The 19478-nt window shown below is 41.2% G+C and overlaps 1 protein-coding gene across 1 annotated transcript in view; it reads left to right on the top strand.

Annotated features, from left to right (window-relative positions):
- The window catches only part of LOC133766249 (cadherin-related family member 3-like), a 92489-nt gene extending 74111 nt beyond the window's left edge, over positions 1–18378 (top strand). Inside the window, exons 12-19 of the mRNA XM_062199965.1 lie at positions 3475–3707; positions 7159–7330; positions 9422–9663; positions 10680–10879; positions 14080–14099; positions 14203–14267; positions 16472–16520; positions 18146–18378. Of these exons, the coding sequence (XP_062055949.1) occupies positions 3475–3707; positions 7159–7330; positions 9422–9663; positions 10680–10879; positions 14080–14099; positions 14203–14267; positions 16472–16520; positions 18146–18303 (1139 nt within the window). The 3' untranslated portion in view covers positions 18304–18378. The remainder of the gene's footprint in view (positions 1–3474; positions 3708–7158; positions 7331–9421; positions 9664–10679; positions 10880–14079; positions 14100–14202; positions 14268–16471; positions 16521–18145) is intronic.
- Positions 18379–19478: the final 1100 nt, after the last annotated feature.

Here is a 19478-nt window from a genome sequence, read left to right as displayed (position 1 = left end):
CTGCTGCGCACATGGGAGACCCAGATGAAGCTTCTGGCTCTTGGCTTTGGTCTGGCCCAGCCCTGGCTATTGCGGCCATTTGGGGAATGAAACAGAGGATGGAAGATCTCTCTCTCTCTCTGTCTTTGCCTCTCTGTAACTCTGACTTTCAAATAAATAAAATAAATCTTTAAAAAGAAAGTTTATGGAAAATGCATATTATAGAAGAGTATGAATGGATTTCAAAATTTTTGATACCAAAATAAACATCTTTTAATTCCATTTTCCATGAATTTTGGAAGTATACTCTTATGTTAAGTGTATGACACATAATAGACATGATTCAATTTCCAGTAATAATAATAACCACTAATATTTATTGAGTGCCTACAGTGTACAGTATACCAGCACTTTCTTTTTCTTAAAAAAATTTCTTTGGACATTCTTGACAAGAGTAAATAAATGGGATTAAATTAGGACAGGTTGCTTCTTTTTGAGGAGATGTCCATTAGAGAGACAAAATCTTCACAACTTAGGGGAAGTTTGATTTAAAAGAGGAAATTGGAAAGCTAAAACTATTTGGACAGCAACCTCCCCCCCAGAATATGAAACATTTAGCCTACAGAACTTGAGAACATTTGAAAAATCTGTTAGGGGCTGGGGCTGAGGTCTAATGGGTTAAGTTGCTGCCCAGGACACCCACATCCCATGCTGGAGTGTTGGTTCTCTTCTCAGCTATGCCACTTCCAATCCAGCTCCCTGCTAATGTGCCTGGGAGGCAGCAAATGAAGGCTCATGTGTGTAGAATTCCTGGAAGGCGTTTCTGGCTCTTCTCTTCCACTTGACCTGGCCCTGGCTATTGTAGCTATTCAGGAAATAAACCAGCACACTGAAGATCCCTCTCTCCTTCTTCTCATTCTGTCACTCTGCCTTTCAAATAAGCAAGTAAGTCTTTAAAAAAAAAAAAAAACCATTAATGTGGTAGTCTTTTTTTTTTTTTTTTTTTCAGGCTGTGTTGATCAGTGTAGAGGAAATGAATTTGTCTTATGGACTATTTGGTTGTTTTTTCCCTAAAAATTCTGTGAATCAGGGGCTGGCATTGTGGTGTAGTAGGTAAAGCCACTGCTTATAAGGCTGGCATCCCTTATAGGCACCAGTTGGTGTCCTGGCTGCTCCATTTCTGATCCAGCTTCTGGCTAATAGCCTGGGAAGAGCAGCATAAGATGACCCAAGTACTTGATGTAGGAGACCCAGATGAAGCTCTTGACTATTGACTATGATCTGGCCCAGTGCTGGCCATTGTGGCCATCTGGGGAGTAAAGCAACAGATGGAAGATCTCTCTTCTCTTCTCCCTGTTTCTGTAATTCTGACTTGCAAACAAATAAATAAATCTTAAAAAAATTCTGTGAATCTGTAATCTCTAAAATTTTTTTTTTCTAATGGTATGTGATAAATTGACAAAAAGGTTTAAGAGGGGCATAAGCATAGGCAAAAAAAAAAAAAAAACAAAAAACAAAAAACAAAACACCCTTTATGCAAGATGATTCACCAGAAAACACATAGAAATTAAATTCATGGATTTCAAGTCACAGGGGGAAATATATTTCATTTCCAATAGTTTTTGATGAGTGAGTTTGGCAGAATTACGTATTTTCAAAATTACTCTATTAAACTCCAGCTAAAAATACTCAAGGTAGCTTTTAATTTTTATTGAAAGGTTAATTTTGTATCTACAGAAGAATGAACATCCCATTAACCAGGTGTTAAATGTGAAAATGACGTCAACTTTGCCCAGGAGTCCATGGTGGAGATGGAAGTTTCCCCTGTAAACTCTATCATGTGGTCTTGTATCACTTGTGACCTTTCTGTTAACAACAGTGCTGTTAAACAAGCAATAGGTTAGGCTCTGTATATTCTGGATTTGTCAAAATTAAGCACTTCTTTTTCACAAATGTGGTTTTTCTGCTCTCGATATTATGCATGGTTTTCAGACAAGATCAGGCGTATTCAGGGTGGTATGGCTGTAGGCTATGCATTGTCTTCATTGTCTGCTTCATAACACATCATCAGAGACTGATGCATCTCACAAAGAGTGGATGCAAGCAGAGAAAGACGCCTGGGGAGGTTGAAGGTGGCAGGGACAGCCTGTGAAATGTTTTCTTCATTACAATTTTTCATTAGCCACCAAAATGTCCTATACAAACGTTATAAGATGATGTCTCACTAAATGGAAGTGGTATAGTATCTAATTCAGGCAGAAAGTGACTGGAAGATAAACCTATTGTAGCAGTTATCTAATAGCATAAGTATGCTATGTAAGGTCCCCCCCCCCCCCATCCAATTAGAGTATTAGAGTAACAGAAAAACAAGCATTTAATTATCCTATGTGAGTCTGAGAACTGGCTTGGCTTTCTCAGAATTGTGAGAGTTGGCTGGCTTTCAGCTCATCTCTGCTGACTTTGGCTAGGGTGACTGGGGATGATTTGACTCCTTCTCTGTGCTCCCACAGGCTGGCCTGGGCATGTTCTTAGGGCAAAGGAAGAGGGGAAAGAGTCAGGGAAGTGAAATCGTGCAGTTTCAGGCCTTGCTTGTACCAGGTTTGCTAATATCCCATTGGCAAAACCAGCTGTGGGGCTGAACCCTAGGTCACAGGGGAAGGGAGCTATAAATTTATATGAAAAAGAGCATGAACATGGAACAGTAAGAATTTGGGCCTATTCATGCAGTCAGTTTATCACATCCATCTTTCTTATGAAAGATTATTTGGGGATTTGATAGATTGGAATGATAGCAAAGTAATTTCAAAAATGCAGGCTTTAGAATCAGATTTGAATGCTGACTTCTAATTCTAGCCCTGTGATCTTGGACAACCTGTTTAATACCACTGGACCTAGTTTCCTTATCTGTGAAGTGAGAGCATTAATAGCACATATATCATAGACTGTCAAGTTGGTTAAATGAGATAATATATGTAAGTAATAGCTGATTGTTATTTAGTGTTTAACATACACTGTGCACTATCCTAAATATATCAGTAAGTTACCTCATTCAATTTTCTGTATGGTAGATGCTATTCTTATTCTTCATATACAAAGAATAAGAGCTCGGGAGAAGTTACAGAATTTTCCAATGAATTACACTAGCGCGTGGCAGAGCTGAGATTTGGAGCCTAGGCTGTCTGGTCTCAGAATCTGTGTTGTGAATTTTTATCTGGAGTGAATCTGATCATAATGCTATGACTTAGTAGCAGTATACATTTATTTTAAAGTCAAGTCATTTGACACATGCCATAAAATTTAAAATGGTGGAGAACTGTCTCTAAATCCACCTTTCACTGGTGGTGTTAGGGTGTTCAGACACATGTCACGGTCCAAAAGAACTCAGGAAGAGCCTTTGAGAAACTAGGGTACTATCAGGAAAGCAAAAACATGTTAAACTTTTCAGAGGGATGTGTCTGCGTGACAAGAATGAACCTTATAAAATGTCCTTGGCAGCTTTCCACAAAGTTGGAAGAGTGATTGCCACTGATGAAGACCACCCATCAAACTGTCTGACCTACAAAATAACCAGTGGAGACAGCCAGGCTGTACAGAGATTCTGGATTCAACCTCTGTCTGGAGTGATTGAACTCACCACACAGCTGGACTATGAGTCTGTGAAGCAATATAACCTCACCGTGGAAGCTGTGGACTGTGACAGATCTCATCCTCGCACAGGAACAACCGTGGTAAATAGAGAGTCGCAGGTTTTTATATAACAGACACGATCCATTAAGTTCAAATTCACTGCAATTGGAGTGGTTACACAGTAACAACACTGGAGAATAGAGAATCTTGCAACTTTGTTCTCCTCCTCCCCTCTGCTTTCTGTAATGCGTGCATATGATGTTAAGATTTGGAAGGTTGAAGCTTGATTGAGAGGAGGGAACTGAGGACTCATTTTCTTGATTAATAAACTTCTAATAATAAACGAATGTGCACTTAGCACTTACTACGTATCAGTCCCTATTCTAGGCAAACGTGATTTTTCTGTTTAAGAATGGAGTCACTAGAAGTTTATTATTATTAGTCCATCTGTTTTTCTCTCTTTTCTCACTTGTAATGGATGAATGCTAACTGCAAGTGGTGGCATTCTATACTGTTGGGGGAACTCATTGATGTCTATAGAAAAAACTGCCACAGGGGCACAGGGATCAAGATGAGTCTGGCAGGTATGATCCCGAGACAAGCAGGTCACATCATCCTGTCCTCATGACCATTTATATAGGGATAGATACAGATATAGACAGATGCAGATATATAGTTAATTATCACTTAACACCTTTGAGGTAGGCAATATTATAGCCATTTCTACTTGCAAATGAGGAGATGGAGACAAGGAGCTTAGGAAACTCTCCTGAGGTTATACACGAGGTTCATACAACTAAATTCAAATCCAGGCTTCTCATATTTATAATGAAGGGAGTTAACCACACTGCATTCTTTTACTATCAAAATAGGGCAAGTGTGGGCCTCTGAACTATTTGCGTGGTGTCAAAGGGCTCTTGAGAAAGGCCTCGAGAGGGAACACGGCTGAACTGCTGATGTGGTTTGTGTTATTAATGACTACAAGGTCTGTGTCATTGGAGAAGAGACAGCAGTCATTGGGGAGAGTTATTAGATCCTCATCTGCTGTGATGACTCACTGTGCACTTCCTCCTGCCGTACAGAGCCCCTGGCTTGATGCTTGCGTGGTTATTAGTTTTCCTGAGTGTGTCATTGTGACAAAAACGTTAGATCCATTTATGTCCACAGTTAGGATGACTTTGTTAGGGACTGTGTTACAGTCATGAGGACAGGTTGATGTAGCTTCATTTTCTCAAGATAACTGCAAGGGTAGCTGTTGTAGCACAGTGGATTTAGCTGCCATCCCATACCCGAGTGCTGGATCGAGTCCTGGCCACTTTCCTCTTCCTCAAAGCTCCCCCTTGGTGTCACACAACATGCACCTGAACTCCAATGTCATGGCCCTGGCTATCTCTTTGTCTTTAGCTCCTAAATCACTCCATCGTACTTACTTCAGTCCAGCCACAAACTTCATTTGGTTTCTCCAACACGCCAAGAATGCTTGTACCTCAGAATCTTTGTCCTAGACTCTAATGCTCATTCTCTAATTATGATTTTAATCATATTTCTGTCCAAATGGAACCCGGTCATAGGGCTTTTTGCAGTGTATTTCATAGTGAAAGTTTGAATCAATCCACGTATTCATCTTTAGGGGAATGAATAAGTAAACTCCAGTGCTGGATGCACCCTGTGAAATACTAAGAATCAAGAAGAAATAGCAGATTAGTTCTATAAATAGCAACATGGAAGAAGCATTGAGGGCTGTCTGTGAGAAAAGTAGGAAACAGGAGATATGTGCAGCACATATCATTTATGCCAATCAGCACTACACAGCCAGACTGCACGTAGTCTGGAAGGTACCTGCTAGCGTGGGGACATGCCTTGAATGTGGGAGAGCCGGAAGAGATGGGACAGTGGACAGTGGGTCCCAGTCTGTCTCTGAACACTCCTTCAAGTTGCTTCTAGCACCTGTCCTTTATTTCCTAAAGCTGCAGTGCATCAGCTGCATGACAGTGCCTTATTTATTTATTTGTTGATATGTTTATCACTCTACCTCCCCAAATGAGATAAAGATTGTAATGGGTGGTGGACTTTATTTGGTTCACTACTGTAGCTTCTTTGTCCAGATTAGTGCTTGGTACATAGTAAATGTTCAATAAATATTCCTTGAATGGATGAATTTATCTTCCCAGCAGTCCAAGAAGGTAGAGATTGAGGTCTCCTTTTTGCAGATTAGAAAAGCAAGGTTAAATTACTTGCATCTAATAAAGTAGTTAATGTGTGGCAGGCCCAGGCTTTTAATAGATTTATTTTTTTAAAAAAGTTTTATTTATTTGAGAGGCAGAGTTACAGACAGAGAGAGGGAGAGAAGAGGGAAGAGAGAGGGAAGAGAAGTCTTCCATCTGCTGGTTCACTCCCCAAGTGGCCGCAACAGCTGAAACTGGGCTGATCTGAAGCCAAGAGCCTAGAGCTTCTTCCAAATCTCCCACACGGTGCAGGGGCCCAAGCACTTGGGCCATCTTCCATTGCTTTCCCAGGCCATCAACAGGGAGCTGGATTAGAAGTGGAGCAGCCGGGACTCAAACCGGTGCCCATATGGGATGCTAGCACTGTAGGCAGAGGCTGCCACAGCACTGGCCCCCTAATAGATTTCTGATTTCAGGCTCAGCACTGTTTCCATGGTACCACAGAAATATCTTAAAGAAATCTATTTACTTATCGTTGAAAATTGTCCCACATATTAAATGGGATGCATAACTATATTCAGTGTACAGAAGTAATGTTTAAGTAATGTTCCCGAAGAATTTAGCTGTGTTGCTAAAATGTTACAGAAAACATTCTAAAATGATAGTACTTACAAATTTAGGCACACCGGGGACTGTTCTGGAAATGTTGAGAAAGTTATTAGTCATCTAAGAGGTGGGAAGATAACCTTTCTAGGCTGACTGGCATTTGATTACTGGCATTTTAAATATTTGGTATTTTAATCTTTTCCCATGTAAATCTTTGTGGTTTTTGTTTGTTTGTTTGTTTGTTTCTTTTTTTTTTTTTTCGGTTTATGGTATTTTAATTAACAAAGGTAACAGCCCCTAACTAAGGGCGAAGTATACTTGGAAATAATCATATTGTAACCTGAAAATGTATTGCTTTTGAGAAAATAGTACAGAGCACACCTTTACTAGACATGAAAGAAACTCAAGATATGTGTGCCATCAAACACAGATATTTAAAAGGTTCAAGGGGTTACAATATTTAGAGACACGTTCCTTCAGCTTTCCTTTTCTTATGATTTGCATGATTTGTAAGCTTTCCATAGGCTCTTCTAATGAGCCCAAAGCTCTTCCTAGTGGCTGCACTGATTGTCACCACTGACCCAGGAATAATAAGCCGGTGACTTGTTGATTGACAGCCAGAACCCAAATCTGCAGGGACATTTCTGCAAACACGGAATTCTAGACTTTTTACTTAATAACTCCAAATGATCTGTCTCTACCCCGATGCTTATTTCTGATTCTGTGTATAAATAGTCCTATGCTGTGGATGTGATGTCTCTTCTTCTCTCATCGTTGACAGGTCACTGTTGACATTGAAGATGAGAATGATGAAGCACCTGCCTGCACACCCTATCTGTTCAAGGCAGTCATTTTTGACAATGTTATTGCTGGCACTAACATCAATGGCTTCAAACTACACTGCCACGACAGAGATTCACAAGATTTCGAAATGCGCTTTGAGATAGTTTCTGGTGAATGATCTTATTATTTACATTAATCATGAGCTTGTGTCAAATGACATTAATTATACAGTGGTAGGCACGATATATAACTCTAGAAATGATTGTTCATAAAGATTAAACTATTTCATATCTATAGTTAAAGATTTCTGAAGGTACCCTTTTCTTTTTTTAAAAAATCATTCATTTATATTTATGTTTATTTATTCATTAGAGAGAGAGAGAGAAAGAAGAGAAGAGGAGAGAAACCGCTTTTCATTTGCTGATTTACTCCCCAAATGTCTGCATTGGCTGATACCAGAAGCCAAGAACACAGTCCAGGTCCCCCCACGTGGGTGACAGGAACCCAGTTATTTGAGCCATTACTGCTACCTCTAGGGACATGTGTTGGCAGGGAGCTAGAGTCAGAGCTGAGAATCGAACCCAGGCCTCCAGTGTTGGACATGGGCATGTTAACTGATAGGCCAAACACCCACTCCAAGGCACCCTTTTCTTTTCTATGTATTCAGTGTAATTCCTTTTCTTTTGGAAGTATCAGTGATTTCACAAATATTTTGGCAGCAAAGAGAGTTTGGATCTGTGGTGTTTAAATTATAAGGAACCAGAGTTAGCACTGTGGTATGGTGGTACAAGCTGTCACCTGCAGTGCTGGCATCCCATATAGGTGCTAGTTCGAGTCTCAGCTGCTCCACTTCCGATCCAGCTCCCTGCTGATGGGAAAGCAGTAGAAGAAGGCCTAAGTCCTGGGACCCCTGCATCCATGTGGGAGTCCTGGAAGAAAGAAACTCCTGGCTCCTGGCTTCAGCCTGGCCCAGCCCCGGCTATTGTGGCCATTTGGGGAGTGAACCAGCAGATGGAAGACCTTTCTCTCCCTGCCTCTCCCTCTCTCCCACTATTACTCAGCCTTTCAAATAAATAAAATTAATCTTTAAAAAACATTATAAGGAGCCAAGGTTGCTGCTGTCCTTGGTTTTGGCTAAAAGAGCAGCCACTTTTCCAATTGATGATATTAATATACATTCACTATAATAGTATATGTGCTGCCGAAGCGAGCACAACATTCACTATAATAGACATTTTCAGTTGTATTGTGTATTTAGACACAGCCATATAAAATAATGCCCTCACTTTGTCCTCTATGTAACACATTTATAGGGGACATTTATATGTCCCCTAGACATATAAAAGTCTAGAATTTCGTGTTTGCAGAAATGTCCCTGCAGATTTGGGTTCTGGCTGTCAATCAACAAGTCACCGGCTTATTATTCCTGGGTCAGTGGTGACATTCAGTGCAGCCACTAGGAAGAGCTTTGGGCTCATTAGAAGAGCCTACGGAAAGCTTACAAATCATGTAAATCATAAGAAAAGGAAAGCTGAAGGAACATTTATATCATTTATATCAGGCACTGTGCTAGGATATATGTGCACAGAAGTAGTTAGGACAGACTTTGTAGCTGTACTCCTGGAACTTATTATTCTTTAGTAGGAACACTAACAATTATGAAATTATAAATTGTGATAAGTTTTATAAAGGCATATGGGACTGCTGTCATGTATGGGAAAGAATGGGAGCATGGAAATCAATGATCATATTTACAATAAATTGTAAAGACTATCTTAATTTCTGCTTCCCTTGCTAGATGATAAAGGCTGGGAACACAGGCATCTTGTTGATAAAAATGTCTCAAGAGGGCTATGGAGAGGACTTCAACTTAGTAGAAGATCAATTGATATTTGTGATCTCTCACTGGCTCATTCGTTATTGATATAGACTAAGTTGAACATATGAATCAAATTGGAAGACAGAGGAAGGGGAAGTAATTAGGCAGAACAATTGCATAATAGTGTGAAGTTTGCTGATCACTTACAGTGACTAGATTCATGATCTTAACCTTTAAAACATTTTTTTTGCTAGCCAGCTGAATTTGTTGCTTAGTTTACCTCAATATTCTAAGCCATGTATAGATATGTGAGTTAAGAACATAAAAGAAATATTACCTTTTTACATGTATTGTGTTTTAATAGCATTTTAAGGCAGCTTGAAAAAAAAACACTCGATATATCTTAAATTAGCTCTAATTTTTTCAAATAACCTCTTTAAAGGAAATGAGAACCATCATTTTGGATTTGACCCAACTCGAGGTTCCAATATGCCAAAATTAATTGTGAAGAATCCTTTTGACTTTGAATCTGGAGCTGACCGGCAGCGGCAGTATCATCTTGTGGTGCATATAATCGATGACAACCTGAAATATGGCAGATCATCCCAGCCCAGGACAGGCACTGCTGTTATGGACATTTATGTCAGAAGAGCCAACATACCACCTCCTCCAACCAGTTTTGAAGTAAAGAGTTACATAATTTCATTTGGGTTTGTGTGTGGAAAAATTCTCCTGTAAATTCACCTTTTACCTAGAAATGCTGAAAGGCTGCTCAGGGCAGCACCTTCACCTTTCTGCGTTTCCACCTGGGCACAACCCCATCCAAACACTGGGTTGCATTTCACATTGTGCATCAGGGAGTATGACATATATGGATGAGAGAATTTTTGATAACTGCAAGTGCTATATAGAGGACCCCTAAGCAGCTAATTATGTATGAATGACCTGAAGGCTATCCCCACTGGAAGAGTCCAATACTCAGTGAATTCTACCCATTAAAATCCTCTACAAGTAGGCATTCTATCTTGTAGTAGTCACGTTACTCATAGGAATGGGCACCTCCTATGCACCAGGCTCTGTACTTCCGGGTTTAAATCCATCATTTCATCTCATCTCAACCAAACCATTTACACTTTAGCACATGCTTTAGTATTTTATTGTTAAAAAGTAGATATGTAAAACCTCTGCACAATTCCAAAGTGATTTGAGTCACCTGAAGGTGAAAGCTATTCCACAGATATCATAGTTAGTATGTTATTGTTTTCTATTCCTTGAAGAGGAGTCATTTAAAAAGATGTGGACAGTAAAATCTTTCCACTAGAATATTTGGTTTTCAAGAACACGTTGCTCTTTTAAGCTGCTTGAAGGGGATTATTGTGTGTAGGGTAGATTATAAGCAGATACAAGCCTAAAGGGCTCAGATACAGTTTAGTTCAACCCCTTGATTTTATAGATGGGAAAACTAAAGGCAAAGGTGAAATGGTTGGTTCAGGATCATGGAGTGGTCGTTGCATACAAATCAAGTGTTTATATCTTTAATTTGGAGTCTTGTATGTTAGGGTGGTCCTCAGTATAGCCTGTAGTATTTAAAAAAATGCATATGTCTGAGATGATACCCATGTAGGTGCATGGCTGTGTGATGTCGACAGGTGCTCTTGGTAAACATGAACTAATGCTCCATTGGCTTTGAATTGTACCAGCATGGGAAAGGTCTGGCCATCGTGTATACATCCATCAACACATACAAATCCAGTGACTGGTACATCCCTTTCATCTTCACTCTCATGGCTATTTTTTTTGCTGGACTGGTTTCCTGGGGATGTTTCCTGCTTTGGAGATATGGTAACGTATTGGGATGCTGTCAGAACATGGCCAAGGGAGTCTCCACACCTAAACCCAAGTATGTACTTTTCTAAGCTTCTGATATAAAGAGATAAAATTGGGGACTGGAATAGTGGTGTAGTGGGTAAAACAGTTGCCTGTGACACTGGCACTGATATGGGTGCTGGTTTATGATATGGCTGCTGCACTCCCTATCCTGCTCCCTGCTAATGTGCCTGGGAAAGCAAGGGAGGATGGTCCAAGGGTTTGGGTCCCTGTCATCCACGTGGGAAGCTCTTGGCTCCTAGTTTGACCTGGCCCAGTCCTGGCTATTGCAGTCATCTGGAGAGTAAACCAGTGGGTGGAAGGTCATTTTCTCTGTCTCTGTTTTTCCTTCTCTCTTTGTATTGCTGACTTTCAGAATAGTAAATAAAATCTTTTTTAAAAAAAGTTAAAATCAGATTCTTTTACCTAGGTTTGCTTTGAGATGTAAAATTCAATGGTGCATTTTGTGGATGATCCCAAGCTTATTGTATTTCAGGAAGAGTTGGGGAGTTTTCTTTTTAATTTTCAACTTTTATTTAATAAATATAAATTTCCAAAGTATAACTTTTGAATTATAGCAGCTTTTCCCCCATAACCTTCCTCCCACCCACAACCATCCCATCTCCTACTCCCTTTCCCATCCCATTCTTCATCATGATTCATTTTCATTTATCTTTATATACAGAAGATCAACTTAGTATATACTAAGTAAAGATTTCAACAGACTGCACCCACAAAGACACACAAAGTATAGAGTACTGTTTGAGTAGTAGTTTTACCGTTAATTCTCATAGTACAACAAACTAAGGACAGCGGTCCTACATGGGGAGCAGGTGCACAGTGACTCCCGTTGGGGAGTTTTCCTACAAGAACAGCTGGGCAGGGGCATCCTTGTGGTGCAGCGGGTTAGGTTATCACCTGTGACATGGGCATCCTGTGCTGGAGTGCTTGTCCCAGTTCTGACTGTTCTTCTCAAACATCTCCCTACTTTTCTTTTCTCTTCTTTTCTTTTCTCTTCTTTTTTCTTTTCTCTTCTTTTTTCTTTTCTTTTCTTTTCTCCTTCCTTCCTTCCTTCTCTCTCTCTCTCTCTCTCTCTCTCTCTCTCTCTCTCTTTATTTCTTTCTTTCTTTCAAGATCCATTTATGTGTTTGAAAGGCAGAGTTACAGAGAGAAGAAGAGAGATCTTTTATCTGCTGGCTCACCCCTCAACAGTAGAGGCTGGGCCATGTTGAAGCTGGAAGCCTGGAAGCCATGCAGTCGGGACTTAAACTGGAGCCTCTAGGGGATGCTGGCATTGCAGCTGGCATCTTAACCCACTGTGCCCCAATGCAGGCCCCCAGTTCCCTGCTAATGCCCCTCAGAAGGTAGCGGAAGATGGTCCAAGTACGTGATTCTCTGCTAACCACCTGGGAGACATGGGCGGAGTTTCTGGCTCCTGGATTTGGGTTGGTCTAACCCTCGCTGTTGTCAGCATTTGGGGAGTGAACCAGTATATGGACAGTCTCAATCAATCTCTCTCTCTCTCTTTGCTCTCTCCCTCCCTCCCTCCCTCCCCTTTCCCTCTCTCCCTCTCCCTGTCTCTGTCACTATGCTTTTTAAACAAAAAAGCCCTTAAAAAAGAACAATCTAATGACTACAGATAATGATAATTGACTGTTTATTTTTCTAAAAAATTAGAATAAAGGAACAATTTTGAATGCTTTCACCATAAAAAATAGTAAATGTTTGAGGAGATATATGTGTTTACATTGATCTGATATTACATTATGTACACATATATCAAAACATTCCATGGGATGCCATCAATATGCACAATTTAATGTTGGTTAAAATTTTTAAAAATATAAAAAGTAAACAGCATTGGTAAAATGGCAAAAAGAAATGGCAGAAAACAGAGAACCAACTCCAGCAATAACGTATTATTGGGTTCCACCTTAGAACATCTGAAGCAGATTTTCTGTGAGAATATGTTTTTTAAAAATTTTATTTATTAAGGCATTTGACAGAGAGAAACAATGAGACAGAAGGAAAGAGAGTGAGCTCTTCCATTCTCTAGCTCACTCTCCAAATACCCGCAAAGGCTGAAACTAGGAGCTAGGAACTTGATCCAGCTGTCCCAAGTGGGTAGCATGGACCCCACTACTGTAGCCATCACTGTTACTTCCCAAGTTCTGTGCTGGCAGGAAGCTGGAGCCAGGAGCCTGAACTGGGTATCGAATGGAGGTCCTCCAGTGTGTGACACAGGCGTCTTAAGTGCTAAACACCTGTTCTGATAAAAATTACTTTTGAAATGCATTAAATACTTTTAGCAGATGATTTCCTTTGGATTACCTCAAACCCAGACACTCCAATATGATTGCAGGAGTCCCAAGCTGTGTTTTAACCACTATCCCAAATGCCTACCCTGAGAATATGTTTTAAAGAAATCAGTTTGTGAGCAAACAAGACAACAACTCCCCATCTTATTTTGAGGCAAGCTGTTTCATGGACAGGTGTTTGATGAACTTGGGAATGAGCCAAGGGACAGTAATCAGTGCAGTGTTCCTCTCCATACATCTGATTGTTTTTACATCTATCCAAAGCCAGACAGAGAGGCCAAAGAAATGGTGGACAGAAGTTGCAGCTTCTTTCCTCACCAGTATTTTTCACGGTAAAGAATATCATGACTTGGCCGGCGCCGCGGCTCAATAGGCTAATCCTCCGCCTAGCAGCACCGGCACACTGGGTTCTAGTCCCGGTCGGGGTGCCAGATTCTGTCCCGGTTGCCCCTCTTCCAGGCCAGCTCTCTGCTGTGGCCCGGGAGTGCAGTGGAGGATGGCCCAAGTGCTTGGGCCCTGCACCCCATGGGAGACCAGGATAAGCACCTTGCTCCTGCCTTCGGATCAGCGCGGTGTGCCGGCCGCGGCAGCCATTGAAGGGTGAACCAACAGCAAAGGAAGACCTTTCTCTCTGTCTCTCTCACTGTCCACTCTGCCTATCAAAAAAAAAAATATCATGACTTCAGAAATGGAGTTGAATGTGGATTTTTATCAGCTGAGTAGAATTTATTCATGGGGAGAAGAAGGGGTGGTGATAATTAGCAAAGACCATTTTATTTCCCCCATACAGGCATTCTTTGTTTCCTGGGGTAGGGAAGATGGGATAATAGTCTTGGGTTCAATATTGAGTGAAATTGTTTTTTCCCCTGTGTTAATGTAAGGAAGCTGATATTTTGTCAATTTTTCTCTCACACAGAGGAATGAAGTACGTTGCAGGTAAGATACAAATTGCTGATTGTCACAAGATCATGCTTGATTTGTGTATTTTTTAAAGTACCACTTCTGGGTCCTGCTTTATTATTTATTTACTTTTGAACAGGAGATACAAGGCAAAAGGAAAAGACTATTACAGAAAGCAGAAATAAAAAGTTGGAAGACTTAATGGTAAGTATATTTTTATGACCCTCTACCTTAAAAGTACTATATTTTCACTATAACTACTGCCCAGCAAGAAGTTCTTTCATATAAATGTAGGGTAAATCTACTCAAACAATCATGGGAAGGAAATACAATAATTTCATTCCATCCACTTCTACTGAATTTGTACGTGTTACAAAGCTAGAATTTCAGATCCAACCTTAGAATTTGGCTGGGTCAAAATGTGCCTCGAATATCATATGTGCATTCAGCAAGAAATGACTCCAGACAAATGGAAATCCATGTGCATTATCCACCATTACATAAAAGTACAAATTACATTTGCCAACAGCATATCCATGTATAGATTTGAATACATTTTCCGTCCTGGAGTTCCTTAGCAGCTGGTACATCTAAACTGTGCAGTCTGCAAGCCATCCTGAAAATGGCTGAGGCATATTCACTGAATGGGCCACACAACGATGGGAGAGTTATGTTGGTTCCAGGAAAAAGTAAATGTACAGTGGGACAAGACAGAGCATTTTTGGCCTTCATCTCTTCTGTTTTGCTGCTCTGGCCTCCATCAGTGCCCTGGGTTCCTCCCTGAGTCCTGGCTGTCCATGATACTGTTCCATGATACTGTTCCATGGCTGTCTTTCAGCAGCTCCCCTGCCTGTGTCTTCAGGAAACTGATGCCAGCTGATCTGCTGAATTCGTTTGCTGCGGTTGTCATAACTCATCCCACAGATGGGACAGTTTATTTCCCACAGTCCTAGAAGTCCAAGTTCAAGGTCTCATCAGGGTTGGCTTCTTCTGAGGCTTCTCTTCTTGGCTTGCTGCTGGCTGCTCTCATAGTGCCCTCACACGGTCACCCCTTGGTCTGTGTTGTTAGTGTCCTAATCTTCTCTTCTGAGGAAGCCCATTATTGCAGTAGGCACACCCATATGACCTCATTTCATCTGACTGACCTCTCTAAAGGCTCTGTCTCCAAATGCAGTGATGTGCTGAGGTTTAGAATTTCAGTATGTGAATGGGCGAGGGTTGCAATTCAGCCTGTCATAGCTCCCACTTAAGGTAAGGGACTTCACGTCAAACAAAGGAGCTGATTGTTCCCAATGCAAAGAAATGAGAAATGTTTGAAATGATGGATATAATAAATGCTCTAATTCAGTCATTACACATGGTTTATATGTATCAAAATATTTATTCTGTAAATATGTACAGTGATGATGTGTCAGTTGAAAATATTTTAAAAACATGATTCCACTGAGGGGATGGCATTGTGGCAGAGTGGGTTAAGCCACTGCCTGTGACAATAGTGTTCTACAGCAGAGCATTGGTTTGAGTTCCTCTGTACAGGACTGAACAGCATTGGCTGTTCCTCTGCTGATCCAACTCCCTGTTAATGTACCTGGGAAAGCAGCAGAAGATGGCCCAAGTACTTGGTTCTATGCCATCTGTGTGGGAGACCCTGATGGAGTTCCTGGTTCTCGGCTTCAGCTTAGGCCAGCCCTGGCCATTACGGCCATTGAGGAATGAACGAGAGAATGAAGCTCTCTCCCTTTGTCTCTGACTGTCCCTCTCTGTAACTCCATCTTTCAAATAAATTAATAAGTATTAAATAAGAAAGATTCCACCAAAACAAAGAAAACAAGACAAGAGAGCTGGTGTTGGCCCTAGTGGGTAAGCTTGAGTTAGGATGCCCCACCCCACATCACAGTGCCTGGATTCAATTTCTGGCTCCAGATCCTGACTTGAACTTCTTGCTAATGCAGACCCTGGAAGGCAGCAGGTTGATGGCTGAAGCAGTTGGGTTTCTGCCAGTCCCTTGGGAGACCTGAATTGCGTTCCCGGATCCCAGCTTTAGCCACAGTAACTGTTGAGGGCATTTGGAGATTGTAACAGCTGATAAGAGCTTTGTCTGTCTCTGTTTCTCTGTGTATCTATCATTCTCTCAGTCTGTCTCTCAGATGAATAATAAAGGAAAACAAAACGAAGTGGACCTGAGTACTTGGAGGGCAACACGAGCATACTGACAGCTGGTGATGTAGGGGATGAGGTTACAAGGAAGTAAGAACAGCATGAAGGGTTTTGGCCCTTGGCTGCTAGCCATGCATAGGTGAAAAAGATGAGTAACTTATAAGAAATCAGCTGCCCTAAGTATTCAACACATGTCAAAACCAACTGTATCAAGATGATTTTATTACTAACATTTATTTTCCATTCAAAAGGAAACCATTGTGTATGAGACTGTGTTTGATGGAGAAGCCATTGATCCAGGTATGTTGCTTAACTGTCTTTTGAGTTAAGTCCATTTTGCCTGTTGGGATGCCAAACTGTGTGAAATACTTGTTTTCTCATGATGGTTTACAAAATGGGATATTGTCTTCAGGAAAACCATTTTAGGGCCAGGCAGGTAAGATAAATGACTACCAGGGATAGATGCAACAGTAAGTTCAGTTCTCGGTGCCATCTGATGCTTGTGGGATGTGGGCGTCACTCAGCTCCAGCCCTTAACTGCTACATGGGCATAAGGCATGACATTGTCAAAATTCTGGTGCTTCAAAAGAAGGTGCAAATCCAAACTGTTCCATGAAATGTGCTCGTTTCTAAAAAGCCAGTAACTAGTTCAGTTAAACCCTATTGTGCCTGCCAAATAAAACACATTTCCCCTCTTGGTTGTATATTGTTGTATAAGTCTTCCTGAAGACTTAGAGCTTAGAATAGCAATCATTTAATTTTATTTCACAAGGTTCTGGGTAGGAATTTGAGCTGCTAGCACTTGGGCAATTCTTTTGCTTTATGTGCTCTCATAAAGGTTATTGCAATGGTATTCAGCTGCCAGCTGGTCTTGTGTTGTGGGTCCAAAATGGCTGCACTCATAAATCTGGCGACTTGGCAGGGACAGTTGCAGGTTGGCTTCAGCTGGCTCCCACTTCCTCTCCTTGTAATCTAGGGCCTCTTCTGTAGCTTTGCTGGCAGGATTAGTCAGACAGTGTGTGGGGCAGCTTAGATCCCCCAGGGTGAGTTTCAAGAGACTGAAAGGGAATACTGCAGTGTCTTGAGGCCTGGGCTTGGAAGCTGGCACAGCATCCCTTCTGCCACATTCTGCCCATGCAAAGTCGGAACCATCCTAGATTCAAAGAGAGAAGCCTACCCTTCTCCTTTCAAAGGTTGTGGCCAAAGAGTTTATGGCCGTCTTCAACCAGCTGCAGCCTCTATAGGCCATGCGTGGCTCATGGATTCTCAATACCTGGTCAAGAATAGATAAGAGTAGCTCCCAGAGTTCATGGACAATGACTATTAGGAAAAATATTTATGAATTTCAAATATTTCTGCACCTAAATACACTTATCAAAAATGTTTCTTAAAATGTATTTGAGAGGTGATGGGGGGAGGGAGTGAGGGAGAGGGAGAGGGAAAAAGAGAGAGAGAGATCCCATTAGCTGGTTCACTTGTCACATGTCTGCAATGGCTGGGCTGAAACTAGGAGTCAAACCCAGTTTTCCCAAGGAAGCAACCAATGGAGCCATCATCTCTTCCTCTTCAGGAGCCAGAGCAAGAAATTGAACCCAGGTACTATCATGTGTGACCCCGGACTAAACACCTGCTCCAACTTATTTTTAAATGAACTTCTGGAACTATCCTTATATCAGTGAACTCTGGAATTGCAGAACAGACCATAGTTCCATTTTATAAAACATTTCAGAAGGTTTTCCCATGCACTGTTTCCCCAAAGAAGAGCAGAAATTTCTCCCTCAGTAAGAGAGTGAGATTTCAGAAGGTAAACTTGTCACCAGGCTGGCTTTAGAGCAAATATTCAATACACACTTTGTGTATGAATAAATGCTTTGCAAGTTCTTTGTAAATTCACTTTTCTGTGTTTCATGTTTTCCCTCCCTCAGTGTCTGGGAACGTGTATGAATTTAACAGCAGAACAGGTGCAAGAAAATGGAAGAGACCACCCAGGCATGGGGAGGAGTCTGTGACAAAGATATACCCACTTCCAGATGCCTATACTTTTAAGGAGTCGACATCCTTAAAAATTCCCATGCAAGGATAGCATTTCTCAGTGCCCCTGAACGATGGCAGTTTTGTGTATGTGACTCATAGGCAGTTTTTACTTGGCTACGTAAGATTAAATTGCAGATGTGAGGCCAACTGGGTTGTCGCTGTTCAGAGCTGTTTTCTGTCATCTTCCTGTTTAGGGGTCTGGGTGGGGATAGCAGTAGTCAACTTGAAGTCTCTATGTATTTTGCTGAAAACTAGAGAACGAATTGACATGTGCTCATTGTCTTACTTGCCCAGTAGAATGCCCGGGTGTTTAGATCACAGATTTTGGTTTTCTTACTGCTCCAGCCCCAACACAGGGTGGAGTGAAGACTTCATACCAATTTGAAAAATAAATGAATTTGAATCTATGAATTTAGATCTCTTGTCTTTTAATTCATGTTACTTGCTTCCCTATGACCTGAGAAACAGAAATAGGAATTATCATTAGAAACAATTTTTTTGTTTGTCTTGGGCAGTGAAAAAATATAGAATTTTTTCCAAAGTGCGATTGATCTTGCTGCTCATTTTCTTTTTTATAGCTCTGTGGAGAATGGCCGCCTGAAAATTTTGCTTATTAATGAGTTGACAAAGAAATTTCAGAGAAGTTTAAAAAGAATCACCACGAGCGATGAACTCATATTTAAATAAGAAGACTTGGGGGTACTAAATGAGCAAAAGTACATTGATTTCCATGCCCTCTGCACATGGACACAGATGGTTTCTATTCATTGCAGGGACACGTGGTCTCCTGACAAGAGTGGGCACCTGAAATCCAACAGCCTTGTTTTGACATGCACATCTCCCTCAAATGGGTCAATCCTCAGGTGGCATCATGGTGTGGAGGGTATCAGTGGGTTTAAAGTCTGGGGTTTGGGTAAGTTCAGTGTTCCAGAGGAAGTTCAGTTTCTCTTCTTCCCGAAAATGTGTGCAAGAACCCCTGCTCTGTTTCTATCTCACAGTTTTGCTGTGAGAAACAGCATAAAACAACTGAGAGTCTACATAGAGCAGTGCTTTCTCAACTGCAAGCACTATGTAAGGGTAAGACAGGATTAGTTTCATTAACTCCAAGAGGGTCACTGTGAGAGCAGTGGCCTGGTGTGTGGGGATACAGGCGGCATGATTCCATGGTTCTAGGCCAATCTAAGTTGGAGCTGGTTGATCATTAGCCTCACAGTGACTGGGAAA

The sequence above is a fragment of the Lepus europaeus genome, chromosome 9 (assembly GCF_033115175.1).
Source record: "Lepus europaeus isolate LE1 chromosome 9, mLepTim1.pri, whole genome shotgun sequence".
Classification (NCBI taxonomy): Eukaryota; Metazoa; Chordata; class Mammalia; order Lagomorpha; family Leporidae; genus Lepus; species Lepus europaeus.
Note: the sequence above shows the minus strand (reverse complement) of the source record. Positions and strands in the feature narration are given on the sequence as shown.